The sequence below is a fragment of the Bos grunniens genome, chromosome X (assembly GCF_055505025.1).
Source record: "Bos grunniens cultivar Pamir isolate PY7600 chromosome X, Bosgru_T2T1.0, whole genome shotgun sequence".
In the NCBI taxonomy this organism is placed as follows: domain Eukaryota; kingdom Metazoa; phylum Chordata; class Mammalia; order Artiodactyla; family Bovidae; genus Bos; species Bos grunniens.
The window spans coordinates 93275548-93294337 of NC_141194.1; the positions used below are offsets into that span (position 1 = coordinate 93275548).

At 41.1% G+C, this 18790-nt stretch overlaps 1 protein-coding gene across 1 annotated transcript; it reads right to left on the reverse strand.

Moving 5' to 3' along the window:
- Positions 1 to 13373: 13373 nt before the first annotated feature.
- On the reverse strand, positions 13374 to 14946 carry LOC147340931 (protein BEX2). The gene is made up of 3 exons (XM_086388340.1): positions 14808 to 14946; positions 14327 to 14412; positions 13374 to 13996 (listed from the first exon to the last, which is right to left on the reverse strand). Exon 3 carries the CDS (start codon positions 13989 to 13991, stop codon positions 13605 to 13607), a length of 387 nt encoding a protein of 128 aa, XP_086244466.1. The 5' UTR covers positions 13992 to 13996; positions 14327 to 14412; positions 14808 to 14946; the 3' UTR covers positions 13374 to 13604.
- Positions 14947 to 18790: the final 3844 nt, after the last annotated feature.

The window sequence follows — 18790 nt, forward strand, 5'->3', positions numbered from 1 at the left end:
TACATACTGCGGTGCTCCCATGTTGAGTGGATATATATTTATAATTGTTATATCTTCTTCTTGGATTGATCCTTTGATCATTATGTAGTGACCTTCTTTGTCTCTTTTCACAGCCTTTGTTTTAAAGTCTAATTTATCTGATACGAGTATTGTGACTCCTGCTTTCATCTTATTTTATTATTTTTTTTGTGTGTGTGTCGCCGTGGCTTCCTCTAGGAAGGCAGGCGGCTTAATCTCGGTCAAGGTGTCGAGCACGACTCTATCTGGGCTCCTGCTTTCATTTTAAAGTAATGAAAGTAATTTTTCTGCATGATTTCTCAGTTGGATTATATGTCGAGAAATGTCGTTAGCATGCTTAACTTAATCATATGTATTTTCTCCCAATTCTATCGTAATGATATTCAATTTGTCAATCCATTTAAGTAGCAATTTTATTTCAAATAATTCTTGCTGCTGCTGCTGCTAAGTCGCTTCAGTCGGGTCCAACTCTGTGCGACCCCATAGATGGCAGCCCACCAGGCTTCCCCGTCCTTGGGATTCTCCAGGCAAGAACACTGGAGTGGGTTGCCATTTCCTTCTCCATGCATGAAAGTGAAAAGTGAAAGTGAAGTCGCTCAGTCGTGTCTGACTCTAGCGACCCTATGGACTGACTGCAGCCTACCAGGCTCCTCCGTCCAATGGATTTTCCAGGCAAAAGTACTGGAGTGGGTTGCCATTGCCTTCTCAGAAATAATTCTTAAAGATAGCAAAAAAGGGTTATCTTAAAAACGAGAGGGTAACAGGTAGGAAGCCAGAGGTCCCCAAGTGGGAGGAGGAAATAAACTCCAAGTGGCAGACTTTTGTTTTTTCTCCCTTCTCTATTGATGAAACCAGTTCTGCATAACTTTTTTTCTTTTCTCAAACCTTGGGATGGTAATGTGGCTCAACAAACCAGGATTCAAGTCCATTGTTTTGTGGCTGGTAGGGGGTGGGGGGCAGGATGACACACCTCATGCTATCCTGTCTCCAAAATGCATATCGTGGGAAAGAGGCCTGGTGAAACTCCCTCAGCCTTGACCTGTCTCTCTTATCTGATTAGCAGCTTGCTAACAGACCCAAAATGCCTTACTAAAAGCTAGCAAGCGGGCACTCCTACTGTCCCCTTCTGATGTCTGTGTCAGACGCTTTCCCTATCTCTGTTTTACTTTGATAAAACTTTGCTACACAAAAAGCTCCAAGTAGTCAAGCCTCGTCTCCCCCGGAGGGGATGTCACGGATCCCAGTAAAACACAGGCCACAGCAGCAACCTTTGAAAATGTTAAGTAGAAGAGGAGCATACAAAATAGCCTATACAGTATTATCAAATTTTTATAGAAAAAGATTTCATTTGTGAATATTTTGTGTAGAAAAAAGGCTAAAAGAAAATAAACTGAAATATTTAACATGTGTAACAGGATTAAGGGACTTCCTAGGAAGCTCAAGTGGAATTCCATCATTTCCACTAGCTTTGTTCATAGTGATGCAGGTGGAGGTGGGGGAATTCCAGCTGAGCTATTTCAAATCCTAAATGATGATGCTGTTAAAGTGCTGCACTCAATATGCCAGCAAATTTGGAAAACTCAACGGTGGACATAGGACTGGAAAATGTCAGTTTTCATTCCAATTCCAAAAAAAGGCAGTGCCAAAGAATGATCAAACTACTGTACGATTGCACTCATTTCACAGGCTAGCAGAATAATGCTCAAGATTCTCTAAGCTAGGCTTCAACAGTACGTGAACTGAGAGCTTCCAGCTGTACAAGCTGTACTTAGAAAAGGCAGAGGAACCAGAGATCAAATTGCCAACATCCATCGGATCATCGAAAAAGCAAGAGAGTTCCAGAAAAACATCTACTTCTGCTTTATTGACTATGCCAAAGCCTTTGACTGTGTGGATCACAACACACTGTGGAAAATTCTTAAAGAGATGGGAATACCAGACCACCTTACCTGCCTCCCGAGAAACCTGCATGCAGGTCAAGAAGTGACAGTTAGAACCCGACATGAAACAATGGACTGTTTCCAAATTGGGAAAGGAGTACCTCAAGGCTGTATATGGTCATCCTGTTTATTTAACTTACATGCAGAGTACAACATGTGAGATGCTGGGCTGGATGAAGCGCAAGCTGGAATCAAGATTTCTGGGAGAAATATCAGGAACGTCAGATATGCAGATGACAGCAGCCTTATGGCAGAAAGTGAAGAGGGACTAAAGAGTCTCTTCATGAAAGTGGAAGAGGAGAGTAAAAAAATCTGCTTAAAAATCAACATTCAAAAAACGAAGATCATGGCATCTGGTCCCATCACTTCAAGGCAAATAGATGGGGAAACAATAGAAAGAGTGACAGACTTTATTTTCTTGGGCTCCAAAATCACTGCACATTGTGGCTGCAGCCATGAAATGAAAAGACACTTGCTCCTTGGAAGAAAAGCTATGACCAACTTAGACAGCATATTAAGAAGCAGAGACATTGCTTTGCCAACAAAGGTCCATCTAGTCAAAGCTTTGGATTTTCCAGTAGTCATGTATGGATGTGAGAATTGGACTATAAAGCAAGCTGAGCATCGAAGAACTGATGCTTTTGAACTGTGGTGTTGGAGAAGACACTTGAGAGTCCCTTTGACTGCAAGGAGATCAAACCAGTCAATCCTGAAGGAAGTCAGTCCTGAATATTCATTGGTAGGACTGATGCTGAAGCTGAAGCTCCAATACTTTGGCCACCTGATGTGAAGAACTGGCTCACTGGAAAAGACCCTGATGCTCAGCAAGATTGAAGGCATGAGTAGAAGGGGATGACAGAGGATGAGATGGTTGGATGGCATCACCGACTCAATGGACGTGAGTTTGAGCAAGCTCTGGGAGTTGGTGATGGACAGGGAAGCCTGGAATGCTGCGGTCCATGGTGTTGTAAAGAGTCAGAAACAACTGAGTGACTTAACTGAACTGGGTAGCTCAAATGGTAAAGAATCTGCTTGCAATGTGGGAAACCTGGGTTTGATCCCTGGGAAGATCCCCTGGAGAAGGGCATAGAAACCCACTCCAGTGTTGTTGCCTGTAGAAGTCCATGGACAGAGGAACCTGGAGGGCTACAGTCCATGGGGTTGTAAAAAGTTGGGCATGTCTGAGTGGCTAGCACTTTCACTTTCTTTCATAAGGATTAAGATGATTTTTGGAATTTCTTTTTTATGATTCTTTGTGTTTTCCAAAATGAATGTGTATCATTTGGCATGAGATTTTTTTTACAAAATTTTTTTTTAATCCAGGTCTCAATTTTTTCTGTGAAACTATGAATAAAGGCAAAATTAATAGCTAAGACTTTAAAAAAATATGTCTTTTGATAAGGGCTTCCCAGGTGGCACTAGTTGTAAAGAAACCACCTGCCCTATGTTGCTAGTTACGTTTTGCTGAAGAAATGCACTTGGATCACACTTTCCTTTAATAAGCCTTTGAAATTCCTTTTGAAAAGTTCAAATTGTCAAATTGAGACAGGAATCCAAGTTCTTATCTGTGTAGCCAAAAATGGCATCCATGAACACACAAATACTCATGGTATCAAGCAAATAGGATCTATAAAAAGAAGGAATGTACATAGCTCTCAGAATAGACACTAAGAAGGGGTAAAGAGTCCCCCCCAAGGTGGGACTTACAGTAGTTTTTATATCCTTCCTTAAATCACAGTATTTCTAACCAATCATTTTAGTGGTCAAGATACTTAACATCTTTATGGCTTCTCTTGATCCTTGGATTAAGTCACTACCCTTTTTCATGTCCCATGGCCATTTTATCATTGACCAGATGTATGGGTTTAGGATTAATGATCACCAGTGTTTTTTTTTTCCCTCAAGCATATGGAACAGAATTTAATTACTGCCCTTCCCTGGGTCTGAGTGCTGATAATTTATGAGACTAAAGACACATTCTAGGAATTCAGGACAATGAAGTGGGATGTTTACTAAAAACAAGACTAGATCTCAGAGTTCTACACTGACTGCCTAGTAATTTCTACCTCAGAATGATCCATAGTAAAAACCAGGACAGACCCATGTAAATCCAAAATGCCTACTTGAAAAGGCAGCACGTTTTAAAAATAATAATTTTATTGAATTATTTTTGGCTGTGCTAGGTCTTCATTGTTGTGCGGGCTTTTCTCTAGTTGCAGTGAGCAGGGGCCACTCTAGTTGCAGCGTGTGGACTTCTCATGCAGTGGCTTCTCTTGTGGAACCAGGCTCTAGGGCACAGGCTCGAAAGTTGTGGCATGGGGGCTTAGTTGCTCCTGGACCAGGGACCGAACCTATGTGTCCTACATTGGCAGGTGGATTCTTTACCACTGAGACACCAGGGAAGCCTGAAAAGGCAGTACCTTTTGTATGAACTACATTAAGGCCCAGTTATGTAGCATGTGGATTTTAACATCAGACCACAGAGACTTCAAAGTTGCAAAGGCAAATGAGGCATCTTGTCTGAAAAGAAGAGAGAACAGAAAGAAAGAGGAGGAAGAGGAAGGGAAGAGAAAGAAGGAAGAAGAAGGGGAAACAGAGACACAGAGATTGAAGAGAGGAGCAGGAAAATCTGCATATATGGGTTCTCTGCATCAGGAGAGTGACTTATCTTTGGGAAATTTACAACGTGTATTAAGCAAACGGTGGACCATTAAGGTAATAATTCACAATAATAGAACCTGAATCTATTGATGCCTTATTTAATGCAATACTAAAAAGTTAGATTATATTTTAATTAAAAAATGTGATATTTCTTAAAAATGATTTGGAATGGTATAGTTCAATAGAAAGATAATGTAAGTCACATATCTAATTTTAAATTTTCAAGTAAACTCACTTGTAAAAGGAACAGGTAACTGGTTAAATTAATTTTTATATTATATTTTGTTTAACACATTATATCCAAAATGCTATCATTTTAACACATGATCCATATAAAAATTAACAAGATATTTTATATTCTTTTTTAACAGTTTGATTCATTCTAGTCTAGTCTTTTAATCATCATTTATATACATTTTTAATAAAGTAAATTCTTTTTCTATACTATGTGTTTGAAATCCTGCGTGTGCTTTACACTTTTACCCATCTCAAATTGCATTAGTCACATTTCAAGTTCTCAATAGCCACATGTGGCTCATGGTTATCATATTGTACACTTGAGATTTGCAACCTAAAAATGTCTTGAGTCCCAAATTAGGCTGAATTCCACTCATTTACTGAACCATTACTCTAAATTATTTTGAAATGCAGCCAATATGGATTAGGGGCTACAGACTGAAATGCCTCTAAGGGCCAGAGAAATAACTATGTAATTTGAATAAGAAAAGATGGGTACCAAAAGTTAAACTGGAACGTGTCTTTCTAAAGAACTGAAGCCACTACTAAGTTCCCTCTAGTAAATTGGTGCAAGAGAATGCAGGCTGAGGGTTGACAGACCTACTGATTTTTTTATGGAAACCTAAACTCTGGATTTACCAGACCACCTTACCTGTCTCCTGAGAAATCTGTATGCAGGTCAAGAAATAACAGTTAGAAATGGACATGGAACAACGAACTGGTTCCAAATTGGGAAAGATGCCGGGAGCAGGAGCTCCACCCATGACAAAGGTCATGAGGAAGGAGACTTGACATACACAAAGGCGGGATCGAGCCTCAGGAGTCCCCCTGGAAATTCTCGAGCATCTACCCCCAAAACCAAAGTCTTCCTACTTTCTGCTTTGTGCTCTCACCTACACCTCTGACTTTGAGGGGGGCTGTCCCCCACTACCTCTCTCTGAAAAAAGAGTTAACTTATAGCTCCAGTTAATAAAGTTTCTGGGTGTGATAGTGTTTCAACCTACAAACTCCTTTGGAAGTCCTCTAGCCTGCCTGAATAGGTTTTTCCAGCCACATGTGATTGCTCAGAGCCTCCCAACTGTGAGAGGCATGAGATGTTCTAAACTGTCTAAATACAGATTCCTTTGAGCAGTTAAAAGATTGATTAGAAATTGTATTGGTGAAGGGTTTTTCACTTGTTGGGCCAATGTTTGCTGCTAAGTCTCCATACCCCTTACCTGCTGTGTCCCTGGCAGTGTTTGTAACCTTGGACCCTTGAGTTAATTCTTTGTCTTGTTATAGCCCATCACACCTTTGCTCTGTAGGAATGCAACTTTATCTAATGCTTTTGGAGGGTGGCGCTTGACTAATCACCTTTAGAGAAAAATAAGTTTTCTGAAGAAAGGGTCTTAAAATGTTAACAGGCCTCCGGGCCAGAAGATGATGCAAATCACCTAAACTTTTCATATGATAAGTTTGCAGGAAGAAAACCTGGCTTACTGCATGACTCCATCCCTCCCCCCATTATCCTCTATGCATAACTTAAGGTATAAAAACTACTTTGGAAAATAAAGTGTGGGCCTTGTTCACCGGAACTTGGTATCCCCATGTCGTTCTTTCTCTTACCTTCTGGCTGAATTATTCAGCCTCTTTTCTTCACTGAATTTTCCTACTGAGCTATCCTTACTCTATTACTCTTTATATCCTTAATTAACATTTAATTAAGCAGTTGTTTCCTGATCCTCGCCGACGCCGTTCCCGCTTCGAATTCCCTGGATCCACCGGGGCTGGACCCAGGCAGAAAGGAGTGCCTCAAGCCTGTATATTGTCACCTTGCTTATTTAACTTATACGGAGAGTGCATCATGAGAAATTCCAGACTGGGTGAAGTACAAGCTGGAATTAAGGTTGCAGGGAGAAATATCAATAACCTCAGATATGCAGATGACACCACCCTTATGGCAGACAGTGAAGAGGAACTGAAGAATCTCTTTCGATGAAAGTGAAAGAGGAGAGTGAAAAAGTTGGCTTAAAATTCAACATTCAAAAAATGAAGATCATGGCATCTGGTCGCATCACTTCATGGCAAATTGGTGGGGAAACAATGGAAATATTGGTAGACTTTATTTTCTTGGGCTCCAAAATCACTGCACATGTTGACTGCAGCCATGAAATGAAAAGATGCTTGCTCCTTGGAAGAAAAGCTATGACCAACTTAGACAGCATATTAAAAAGCAGAGACATTACTTTTCCGACAAAGGTTTGTTTAGTCAAAGCTATCATTTTTCCAATAGTCGTGTATGGTTGTGAGAGTTGGACCATAAAGCAAGCTGAAGATAGTGCTAAGTGGAGTCCAACTCTTGTGATCCCATGAACTGTAGCCTGCCAGGCTCCTCTGTCCATGGGATTCTCCAGGCAAGAATACTGGAGAGGGTTGCCATCTCCTTCTCCAGGGGAACTTCCTGACCCAGGAATTGAAGCTAGGTCTCTCCCACATTGCAAGCTAATGCTTTATCAACTGAGCTATACAGGAAGCCAAACGAAAGCTGAGGGCTGAAGAACTGATGCTTTTGAACTGTGGTATTGTGGAAGACTTAAGAGTCCCTTGTACAAGAAAAAGATCAAACCAGTCAATCCTAAAGGAAATCAGTCCTGAATATTCATTGAAAGGACTGATGCTGAAGCTGAAACTCCAATACTTTGGCCACCTGATGTGAAGAACTGACTCATTAGAAAAGACCCTGATGCTGGGAAAGATTGAAAGCAGAAAGAGAAAGGGATGACAGAGGATGAAATGGTTGGATGGCGTCACCAACTCGATGGACACGAGTTTGAGGAAGCTCCAGAAGTTGGTGATGGACAGGGAAGCCTGGCGTGCTGCAGTCCATGGGGTCACAAAGAGTTGGACACGACTGAATGACTGAACTGAACTGAACCTCTGAATTTCCTGTGTAATTTCTCAATTATTAAATATCAATGATGATTAAAAAATTGAACAGTACTTTGTGCGACAAATCACTTTCACCAAATGTAATCCTTTTTGGGGCTTCTCAGATGATTCAGCAGTAAAGAATCTGCCTGCAATGCAGGAGTTCAGTCCCTGGGTTGGGAAGATCCGCTGGAGGAGAGCACAGCAACCCACTCCAATATTCTTCCCTGGAGAATCCCATGGACAGAGGAGCCTGGTGGGCTATAGTCCATAGGGCTTAGCAGGCATACATGCAATCCTTTTTATGCCAACTTTTGACTAGTGGGATCAATACATACTTTAAAAAATCCACTAATTCTGTTAAGTTTGAAACATTAAGCTAGTCAGTTTTAGTGACTAAACCTTTTTCTTTTAATTTTACATGTGTGTTAACATTAACAGCTAACATTTACTGGGAGAATAGCATATGACAGGCATCTTGTTAAACACTTGCCACATTTTACCAACAAAAAAAATGAAACTAGGAATTGACCAAGTTAGTATAAGGTCACAAAACTTGTGAGTAATGAGGCCAGTACTTGAACTAAGGTCTGCCGGACTCCAGTCTGTGCTTTTACAAACACACCTTAAATCACCTGGGGGTATCAATGTCTAGGTAATATACCAATCACTCTCTTTCTCTTTCCCTCTCTCTCTCTCTCTCTCTCACACACACACACACACACACACTCATACACACACCCAATCTCTGTCTCACACATACATGCTCACACACACTCACATAGACATGCACACATGCTCCTCCAGTCCTTTTTCTCCTATGTGCTGCCTCATTTTATCTTTCTCTCCTTTATGCTCATCCTATATCTCTTTTTCAAAAGACATTTCCTTTTCTCATTTTGATCTTTAATTTTCCTTGCATAGTACTGTCCCTGTTTTAACCACCTTGGTAAGGGAGACTCTTAGCCAGTGGTGTGCTGAAGCCGGCTCTTAATGGCTCAGAACAGCTAATTGTGCATATATCTTCTCAACTCTACATTAAGTGTTATCTTGTTGGTAGCTGAAAATTAGCTTAGTAGGAGTATTTACACAGTGGAAATAGGCTAACATTATAAATGTGTGTGCATCTGTGCTCAGTCATGTCTGACTCTTTGAATCCCATGCACTAAAGCCTGCCAGGCTCTTCTGTCCATGACATTTCCCAAGCAAGAATACTGGAGTAGTTTGCCATTTCCTTCTCTAGGGAATCTTCCTGACCCTGGGATTGAGCTCATATCTTCTGTGTCTCTTGCATTGTCAGGTATGTTCTTTACCACTGAGCCACCTACTATGAATAGTTTACTGGAAACCTAGTTGTTTAATAACATTTAGTTTATCAGCACACCACTGGCTTTAGCACTGTTCAGATGTTTGATTTTTTCTGTCTGGGGATCACTGTAGGTATTAGGTAGCTTATCTGCCCATCTACTTCTCCCTTTGGTTTTGTACATACCATTATTTTCTGGAACCCAAACTTTTACATTATCTGCTTAGATTATTACTACATTGATTCATAGTGTGTGTGATGCATATGATTATTACATTATTATTATTATATAGTGTACATTGTATGATTATTATATTATTATATAGTGTGTGTGGTGTGTATGATTATTACATTGATTCATAGTGTGTGTGGTGAATTTTACTTCTTTGACATTCAGAAGACAGCTTTATTTTCCAATTATGAATGAACTGAAATTACTTTTTATTCTTCTTAAAGAGATTTATTTTTAGTATTGTGAAGGTATGTTAATGGATATCTTTTCTGAATGCATTTCCCCACTGTGACAGCTAGATATTATGGTCAGAACTCCCTTAAGCTCATTTTGCATTACTTTTTGTCCTGTTTTTGCATGTTTCCTTCTCTCTTATGCCACATTTATGCCATCTATTTCATAGTTTCCTTCCTTAAAGTTTTCTAAAGTGTTCTTGGACCTCTACCTGTTTTAACCTCAAGTGTCTTAAAGAATCTCCCAGACTCTGCTTCTTATGGGCATATTATTATTATTTTCCTTCCTGAAGCATTTCCATGGTCCTGCCTGCATTGGACAACTCCCAAATGATGCTAATTGGAGTACTAGATCTTCTCAACCTTTTTATTACCAGATTCACAGATAATTTCTTTTGTTATTCACAGAGATGGAAAGCCATATTCATTGCCTGTCAAGTTGACCAATTTAGAACTCCCAGAGGGTATCCACATTTTCAAGGTTTGAGGTCCAGTTGACTCACAAATTATATTCTCCGTATACTTATTTTTTTCCTTTTTTCCTTTTGATGCACTACACAGATTGTGGGATCTTATGTCCCTTACCAGGGATTGAACTTGGGCCCTGGCAATGAAAGTGCTGAGTCCTAATCATTGGAAATTCCCGTCCTCCATGTACTTGTATTTGTTATTGTTGCTTAGTCGCTAAGTCATGTCTGACTCTTTGTGACCCAATGGACTGTGGCCCGCCAGGCTCCTCTATTCATGGGATTTCCCAGGCAAGACTCCTGGAGTGGGTTGCCGTTTCTGTCTCCAGAGGATCTTCCCAACCCAGGGATTGAGCCCACGTCTCCTGAATTGGCAGGCAGATTCTTTACCAATGAGCCCCCGGGAAGCCTAATGTACTTATATTAGTCCTCCAAATTTTGTGTTTCTCGAAAACAACAAATGACTTCTTAATAACATACTCTGTGCCTTATTCAATTAAAGTAGATGATAAAATGGTTGCATATACTTGTTTTTTCATCCTGTTCCTTAGTCCTACCTTTCCTCCAATTGTAACTCCATAATAGAAATTTACCCAACCACAAGAGTGATTAGTAAGCTGATGATTTATGCCTGCACCTTTCCAATATTGTCAGCTTGACCTCTGCTTTTCCTAGCCAATGCTTTTTTTTCCTAAACAGATTATTTTGACAAATTTGACTAAGTATAACTGTTTTCCAAGATTTCTTCAAAATATAAGTGTCAAAATCTCAGATGACTGTTTTGGTTATGAAGTTGTCTATGTGATTCCCTTCCCTAACCCTGATGCTACCCTATATTTTCATTGTATTGCTAAGTCACTTCAGTCATGTCTGACTCTGCGACCCCATAGACAGCAGCCCACCAGGTTCCCCGCCACCCCTGCCCCCCCGCACCACCCCATCCCTGGGACTCTCCAGGCAAGAACACTGGAGTGGGCTGCCATTTCCTTCTCCAATGCATGAAAGCGAAAGGTGAAAGTGAACTCGCTCAGTTATGTCCAACTTAGCGACCCCATGGACTGCAGACTACCAGGCTCCTCCATCCATAAGATTTTCCAGGCAAGAGTACTGGAGTGGGTTGCCATTGCCTTCTCCCATTTTCATTGTATAGAACTAATTTCTTTCTTTACATTTGCTGATTTTCAATATCTGTAGCCTCAGGTCTATGTTGGCTTCAGAAGTTATGAGACTCTTTCTTAAGCATACACTTTTGTCAGATTCCCAGTAGAAAACTTTACATTAGGTTGTTCCTGTCATTAGTGACAACCTGACAAGGTCAATAGTGATGCTCAGGAACCCAATTTAATTTTTGTTAGTTTATATAGTTTGTGGTTAAAAATTATGAAACCATTGGAAATTTGAACCATGACCGATTATTAAATAATTGTTTTCCACATTTACTTGTGATTATGATACTGTGGTTATGTTTTAAAAGCATTATTACCCTTTAGTGAAAAGCATTACTATTCTTTAGCGGGCTTCCCCGGTGGCTAAGCAGTAAAGAATATGCCCGCAATGCAGGAGACCTGGGTTTGATCTGAAAGTTGGAAAATTTCCCTGGAGCAGAGCATGGCAACCCACTCCAGTATTCTTGGAGGACTAGGACTGAGAGTCTTAGTTCCTTACTGCCTGTTGGCTGTAAGATACTCTCCGTTCTTTGCCATATGGGTCTCTCCAATATAGCAGCTTGTTTCCTCAAAGCCACTAAGGGAGTAGAGGACAGGGAGAGAGTCTCCTAGTAAGATAGAAGTCATAATCTTCTGTAACACAATTACAGAAGTGACATCACATCACTTTTGCTGTATTCTATTGATTAGAAATAAGACTTAGTGGTTTTGCCCACATTCAGTAGGAGAGACAATTTAACCATGGAGGCTTCCTTGGTGGCTCAGACAGTAAAGAATCTGCCTGTAATGCAGGAGACCTGGGTTCAATCCCTGGGTCGGGAAGATTCCCAGGAAGAGGGCATGGCAACCTGCTCCAGTATTCTTAGCTGGAAAATCCCATGGACAGAGGAGCCTGGTGGGCTACAGTCCATAGTGTCGCAAAGAGTCAGACATGACTGAAATGACTTAACATGCATGTGTGCATGAATACTGTATCTTTGGGTAACTTGAAATCTACATATCTTTCTGTCAATGAGAATTTTTTATGTACTTTTATTGCGTTTATAAGCTCACTCTAGAGTTCTCTGGATCTGGATGTACTTCTTTTCTGCACAAGTAATCCATATGCTTTAAGACAAATGTAGTTGAGTACAAGGAAAAAAAATCACCCAATATCCCACAAAAGAGAACCACTGTTAACTTCTTAGTGTATACACTTTCAATTTTAATTTTTATATAGTAAACCTAAAGGTCTTTTAAATTTTCTCCTGCTTTGCATTTTAATGCTTCTTTCCACTGAATTCAGATACTCATCTTTATGTTCTTCTAATTATTATGGTTCCTACTGAAGAACTGAGATCATAATAAGTATATACACACTAGTAGCCTTTTAGACATTAATGTGCATCTGAATCACCAGGGAAGTTTGCTAAAAACAGAAGTTCCAGAGCTCCATTCAGTAGATTTGGACGGGTACATTTTTAAGAAACTCCTCAGGTGATTCTCACACAGGTGGCTGATGATCATAGTTTTAGAAACACTAGGACATTATTAACTGAATCCAGTGTTCCTTTAGGAATTGCAAATAATCTCTTCTGGAGAATTGAAGTTACATATCCAAGATTATTTTATTCAGGGACTGAATGAGACAAAAACTCAGAGCTCTTGATGCAATCATTATTAATTGTATTTTGCCAAGTGCCTACCTTATGTCAGGCAGAATCACAAACTAACTAGCAGAAAGTGCAGCCCTGAGGGGGAGGAAGGATGCTGGACTGGGGAGATCTATCTTTGGGGACTCTTGCTAAATATTTGAAGGGAAAATCTGAGGGTAGGGGGAAAATCTCAGGGGAAAATCTGGGGTTCTTGCTTAATATGTGGAGATGGGGAAAAAATAGGTAAAAGCACAGCTCAGACACACCAGACCTTGTTTTACAGTCATGTGAAGCAAATATAGCTCCCAATTTGTAAAGAATTCCTGGGTTTATTCATCAGGCTTAAAGATTCAAATTTCATAACCAAGTATTTATTAAGTGACTCTATGGCTCTCATAAAGTCATTAAAAATAGTTCCACATCTTCTTAAACTACAGAAATTATAAAAGACATCAACCCATGTCACAGAAATGAGTCCCTGTATTAATCTTTCAGTACATTAATTTCAGCATTTTTGTCTTTATGTATTAGATAAGTATTAAATTTGAAATAAAAAAGAATACATAAAGAAATTACTTTTTTAAACTGCTTTATTTACTTCACAATATATAATAAGCATCTTGCCATGAAACAGGTAAAATTATCCTGTTAACAAAATCTTACAGACTGGGTCAAAACATTCATCTAGAAGCTGGTAATCTGAGACCCACCAGAAATGAGTGGCATCAAAAGGTTTATGACAAAGGTACATCATGAACATGTAAGTTTAGGAAGCAAGTGTGTCTCCCTATTAACATCAGGATTTAAGGCATAAGGCAAAACTCATCATTATGTTCATGGTGAGGGGGGTCAGTGCTAACTGCCCGCAAACTGTGACTCAACTGCTTTTCCCTCAGCTTTTCCATGAGTTGTCTCATCTCTTCCCCAATCCTTTCTATATTCTCTTCTCTCATCCTTGCCTGTGGCTTTCCAAGCCTCTGAGTCATGTCCCATCTATAATGTAGAATGGGCTGCCTAACACGGAACCGTCTGCGATTTCCTCTAGGTACACAATATTCACCAGCTCCCAAAGAGAGGGCCAAAGGCTCTCCTTTATTAGCATCTTGCTCTTTTTCATCCTTTTTTTCATTTTCTTCGTTGGCATTTTCCATGGTGAGGTTTTTCAGCACTTGTTCCTCTTTGGGCATCATTGCTCCTAGAAGACAAAAGACATGAAAAGCGACTGCATTTTTGATGGGTAGATCAGCACCGAGGACAGAGGCCTTACTAGGAATTTTCAGAGGTCTAGATATCATGGTTTTCTTTCTTTTAATTTTCACACCTGAAAGGCTTCGTGCATCCTCTAGGGGGCCCTCCCCGTTCCTTCTCAGTTCTTTCCCCTCCCTCCTCCCAAACCCACCATTTTCCCTACAGATCCATCCCCTAGGCCATTTCAAACATCAAAATGGAGGTCGGGGCATGGGGAAGTTGAGAGGGGTATGACGGGGTTCTGCACCCCTTTACGCACACTGTCCCCTGCACCGACCTGAGCCTATCCTTGCTGTCTCCTCCTCCTTCCGATTCCTGTTGCAAAGTGAGTTGCTACAACACTTGACACGTAGACCCGCAGACCTAAGTGGATGGAGGGAGGGAGTACTGTCACCAAGCTCTCGGTGCCGAACCACCGCTCCTCCCCTGCCCCCGCCGCCCCCAGCGACCATCGTCCCCCACCCCATGGCCAGGTGCCCCATCCCCGCCCCACTCCCGGGCTCACCATTGCCCTGCAGAAATTCAGCGATGATTTCCCATCGCTCTTAGTTGCTCTGCTTCCCTCCCTGGAACCCTGTCCCCGCCCCGCCCCCCGCCTCCCGCACGCCCACCCCAGGGGGCCCTTATTTCTGTTCCCAGGAAAGCTGGGGTGTGGAAAGAACTCGCCGGGACTCTCCATGCTGAACCCCTGCGCGGGCCTCTAGGGTTGGTTGGCCACTGCCTCCCTGGCGTCAGCGCGCGGGCCCCGGGGCCCTTACCTGCTCCACTTGCCGCGGGCCCGATGCCAGCCCGCTGAGCTCAGGGCAGCGGGGAGCTGATAACCAGACAGGAGTGACGCCTGCACTTAAGGCTGCACCGCTCTGCAGCTTGCGGTCACGTGAGGGCCCCGCCTCATCGCCGAGCTCGCCTTCCGATCCCCCCTCCCCCAACCCCCCATAGGACCCGCCTCTCCACCTCTGCACGCATGAACCTCCCAGTCCACACAGCTGTGTCCTAGGCCCTGGGCTCGGCTCAGTTCTCTCCAATCTGAGACCCATAGGTGGCTTCGCTGCCCTATCTTTGGGGTTTGACCTTCTCTAGGTACAATGGAGTGTCTACATCTCCCAACCACTCCAAGGCCTTGGTATTAATTTTGGCCTTTTCTGCTTTTTTTCCTCTTGTTCTCCTTAGCTGTATATTGACTTCCTACTAATTTCTCTTTATTTCCATTTAAAAAATCAGTATGTCTCAAAAAAAACCCCTGAGAATTAGGAAATTTTATTTTTGAAAGACATGTTTCAAGCTGGGGAAGTAAAAGAGAGAAAAAAAACTCGTTTATGTTCTCTTGCACCTCACAGAAAATATTTTCTGTGGACTTCACACAGCTTCATTTTGAGAACTTTCTATTGTTTCATTGAATAAAAAACATGGGGGAATCTTTCTAAACAAACACAGTTGGTGTTTTGAAAATGATCTGTGAAGTTAATCTTCAAGGAGAAGTCTGCTTGCCAAATCTTGGCTATTTTATGTAAGTAATTATCTTTTTTCCCCTTTGGGGACAGATTTCAAGTCTTATTAATAAACATTTATGTTTTATTCTACTATAATAAACATTCATTAAATATGAAAAGCATTTGCTGGCAATTGAAGTCATCTGCTGAAATTTAACAGTTATTATTAAAGATCGTTTTGAAGACCTAAGCAAGGTCTCACAAGGCCTTACAAATAGCTGAGAAGAGAAGCCAAAGCAAAGGAGAAAAGAAAAGATATACCCATTTGAATGCAGTTCCAAAGAAAAGCAAGGAGAGATAAGAAAGCTTTCCTCAGTGGTTAATGCAAAGAAATAGAGGAAAACAATAGGATGGGAAAGACTAGAGATCTCTTCAAGAAAATTAGATACCAAGGGAACATTTCCTGCAAAGTTAGGCTCAATAAAGGACAGAGATGGTATGGACCTAACAGAAGTTGAAGATATTAAGAAGAGGTGTCAAGAATACATAGGAAAACTATACAAAAAAGATCTTCATGACCCAAATAATCACAGTGGTGTGATCACTCACCTAGAGCCAGAAATCCTGGAATGTGAAGTCAAGTGGGCCTTAAGAAGCATCACTATGAACAAAGCTAGTGGTGGTGATGGAATTACAGTTGAGCTATTTCAAAACCTAAAAGATGATGCTGTGAAAGTGCTGCACTCAACATACCAGCAAATTTGGAAAACTCAGCAGTGGCCACAGGACTGGAAATGGTCAGTGTTAATTCTAATCCCAAAGAAAGGCAATGCCAAAGAATGCTCAAACAACGGCACAGTTGCACTTATCTCACAGGCTAGCAAATTAACGCTTAAAATTCTCCAAGCCAGGCTTCAACACTACATGAACCATGAACTTCCAGATGCTCAAGCTTGATTTAGAAAAGGCAGAGGAACCAGAAGTCAAATTTCCAACATCCATTGGAACATCGAAAAAGTGAGAGAGTTCCTAAAAAGCATCTACTTCTGCTTTATTGACTATGCTAAAGCCTTTGACTGTGTGGATCACAACAAACTGTGGAAGATTCCTAAAGAGATGGGAATACTAGACCACTTGACTTGCCCCCTGAGAAATCTACATGCAGGACAAGAAGAAACAGTAAGAACTGGGCTTGAAACAACAGACTGCTTCCAGATTGGGAAAGGAGTACATCAAGGCTGTATATTGTCAGCCTGCTTATTTAACTTATATCCAGAGTACATCATGAGAAATGCTGGACTGGAGGAAGCACAAACTGGACTCAAGATTGCCGGGAGAAATATCAATAACCTCAGATATGCAGATGATACCACCCTTATGGCAGAAAGCGAAGAAGAACTAAAGAGCCTCTTGATAAAAGTGAAAGAGGAGAGTGAAGAAGATGGCTTAAAACTCAACATTCAGAAAACTAAGATCATGGCATCTGGTCCCATCACTTCATGGCAAATAGATGGCAAAACAATGGAAACAGTGCCGGACTTTATTTTTCTGGGCTCCAAAATTACTGCAGATGATGACTGCAGCCATGAAATTAAAAGATCCTTGCTGTTTGGAAGAAAAGTTATGACCAACCTAGACAGCATATTAGAAAGCAGAGACATTATTTTGCCAACAAAGGTCTGTCTAGTCAAAGCTTTGGTTTTTACAGTAGTCATGTATGGATGTGAGAGTTGGACTGTAGAAGTGCTGAGCACAGAAGAATTGATGCTTTTGAACTGTGGTGTTGGGGAAGACTCTTGAGAATCCCTTGACTGCGAGGAGACCCAACCAGTCTGTCCTGGCGTGCTGCAATTCATGGGGTCGCAAAGAGTCGGATATTACTGAGTGACTGAACTGAACTGATTGTCAGGAAGAGCCTTTACTAATACCAAGTTCCCACAATTATATAAGGACTTTTTATTTTCTTTTGGTTGTGAGATCCCATTTTCTAAGGATTGTAACTATTTTTGAAAAGAAGTTAGTGACATATTTTGTTAGTTCAGCGGTTTCTTGATCTAGAAGTAAATCATTTTTGAGAAATGGCCTCCCATATAACATTTCAAAAGGGCTGAGTCCCAGTGACTGTGGAGTATTTCTTATTCTCACAAGACCTAAAGGAAGTAATGAAGTCCAGGAAAGGTGAGGCTCTTGTGAGAGTTTTCATAAATGTTGCTTAATCATATTTTAGCTTTTTCTACCTTCCCAGAGGAGTGAGGCCTCCAGGCACAGTGTAAATGAAACTCTATTCTTAGGGCCTGGGAGACGCCCTGTGCTATTGTAGCCTTAAAGGCAGGGCCACTATCACTTTGAATTCCATGTGGCAGGCCAAAGCAAGGAAAGATCTCCTATATTAAAGTTTTAACAACTTCTTTTGCTTGTTCTATTCTACAAAGGAAAGCCTCTATCCACTCGGTAAAGGTATCAACCCAATCCAGTAGGTATTGATGTCCTTTGGCTTTTGACATATGAGTGAAATATATCCAGTCCTCTCCAGGATATCTTCCTGTACACTGTAAGCCTGGGAGAGCTGACTGGTTGTTACAGGGATTATTCTTTTGGCAGACTTCACATCCTTTAACAATCTAGCTTACAGTTTTTATTAATCCTTTTCCCTTGAAAAGACTCTTAGCAGGTTGGTAAGTATTTTCAATTCCCAAATGGAAAGTTTGCTGTAGAGTTTTAAGAATTTTTCATTGGGTGCTGTAGGGCAATACAAGTTTTTCATCTTCTGTTTGAAGCCATCCAGAGGGGAGTAGAGTATCTCCATGATAAAGAGAGTGTTGACATTTCCTGGGAGAATGCTGGGATTTTATGTCACTGGGGATCTTATTCCAAAGGACGGGAGCCTGAGTATTAAAAGACTTGGATGGCTGCCTTCTTTTACCTGTTGGTCAGCTCTCCTATTTCCCACTGTTATGTCAGGATCATCCTTTTGATGGCCCCGGCAGTGTATTACAGCCAGTTCTTTGGGTAGTTTAATTGCATCTAAGAGGCACATAATTTCTTGGTAGTATTTAATGGGACTGCCATCTGAGGTTTTAGAACTAAACAGACATTTCTCCAAAAAAGACATACAGATGGCTAACAAACACATGAAAAGATGCTCAACACCACTCATTATCAGAGAAATGCCAATCAAAACTATAATGAGGTACCATTTCACACCAGTTAGAATGGCTGCTATCCAAAAGTCTACAAGCAATAAATGCTGGAGAGGGTGTGGAGAAAAGGGAACCCTCTTACACTGCTGGTGGGAATGCAAACTAATACAG

Excerpts from the sequence above, each read along its gene's own strand:
- LOC147340931 (XM_086388340.1), bottom strand. The coding sequence starts at position 13,991 with ATGATGCCCAAAGAGGAACAAGTGCTGAAAAACCTCACCATGGAAAAT.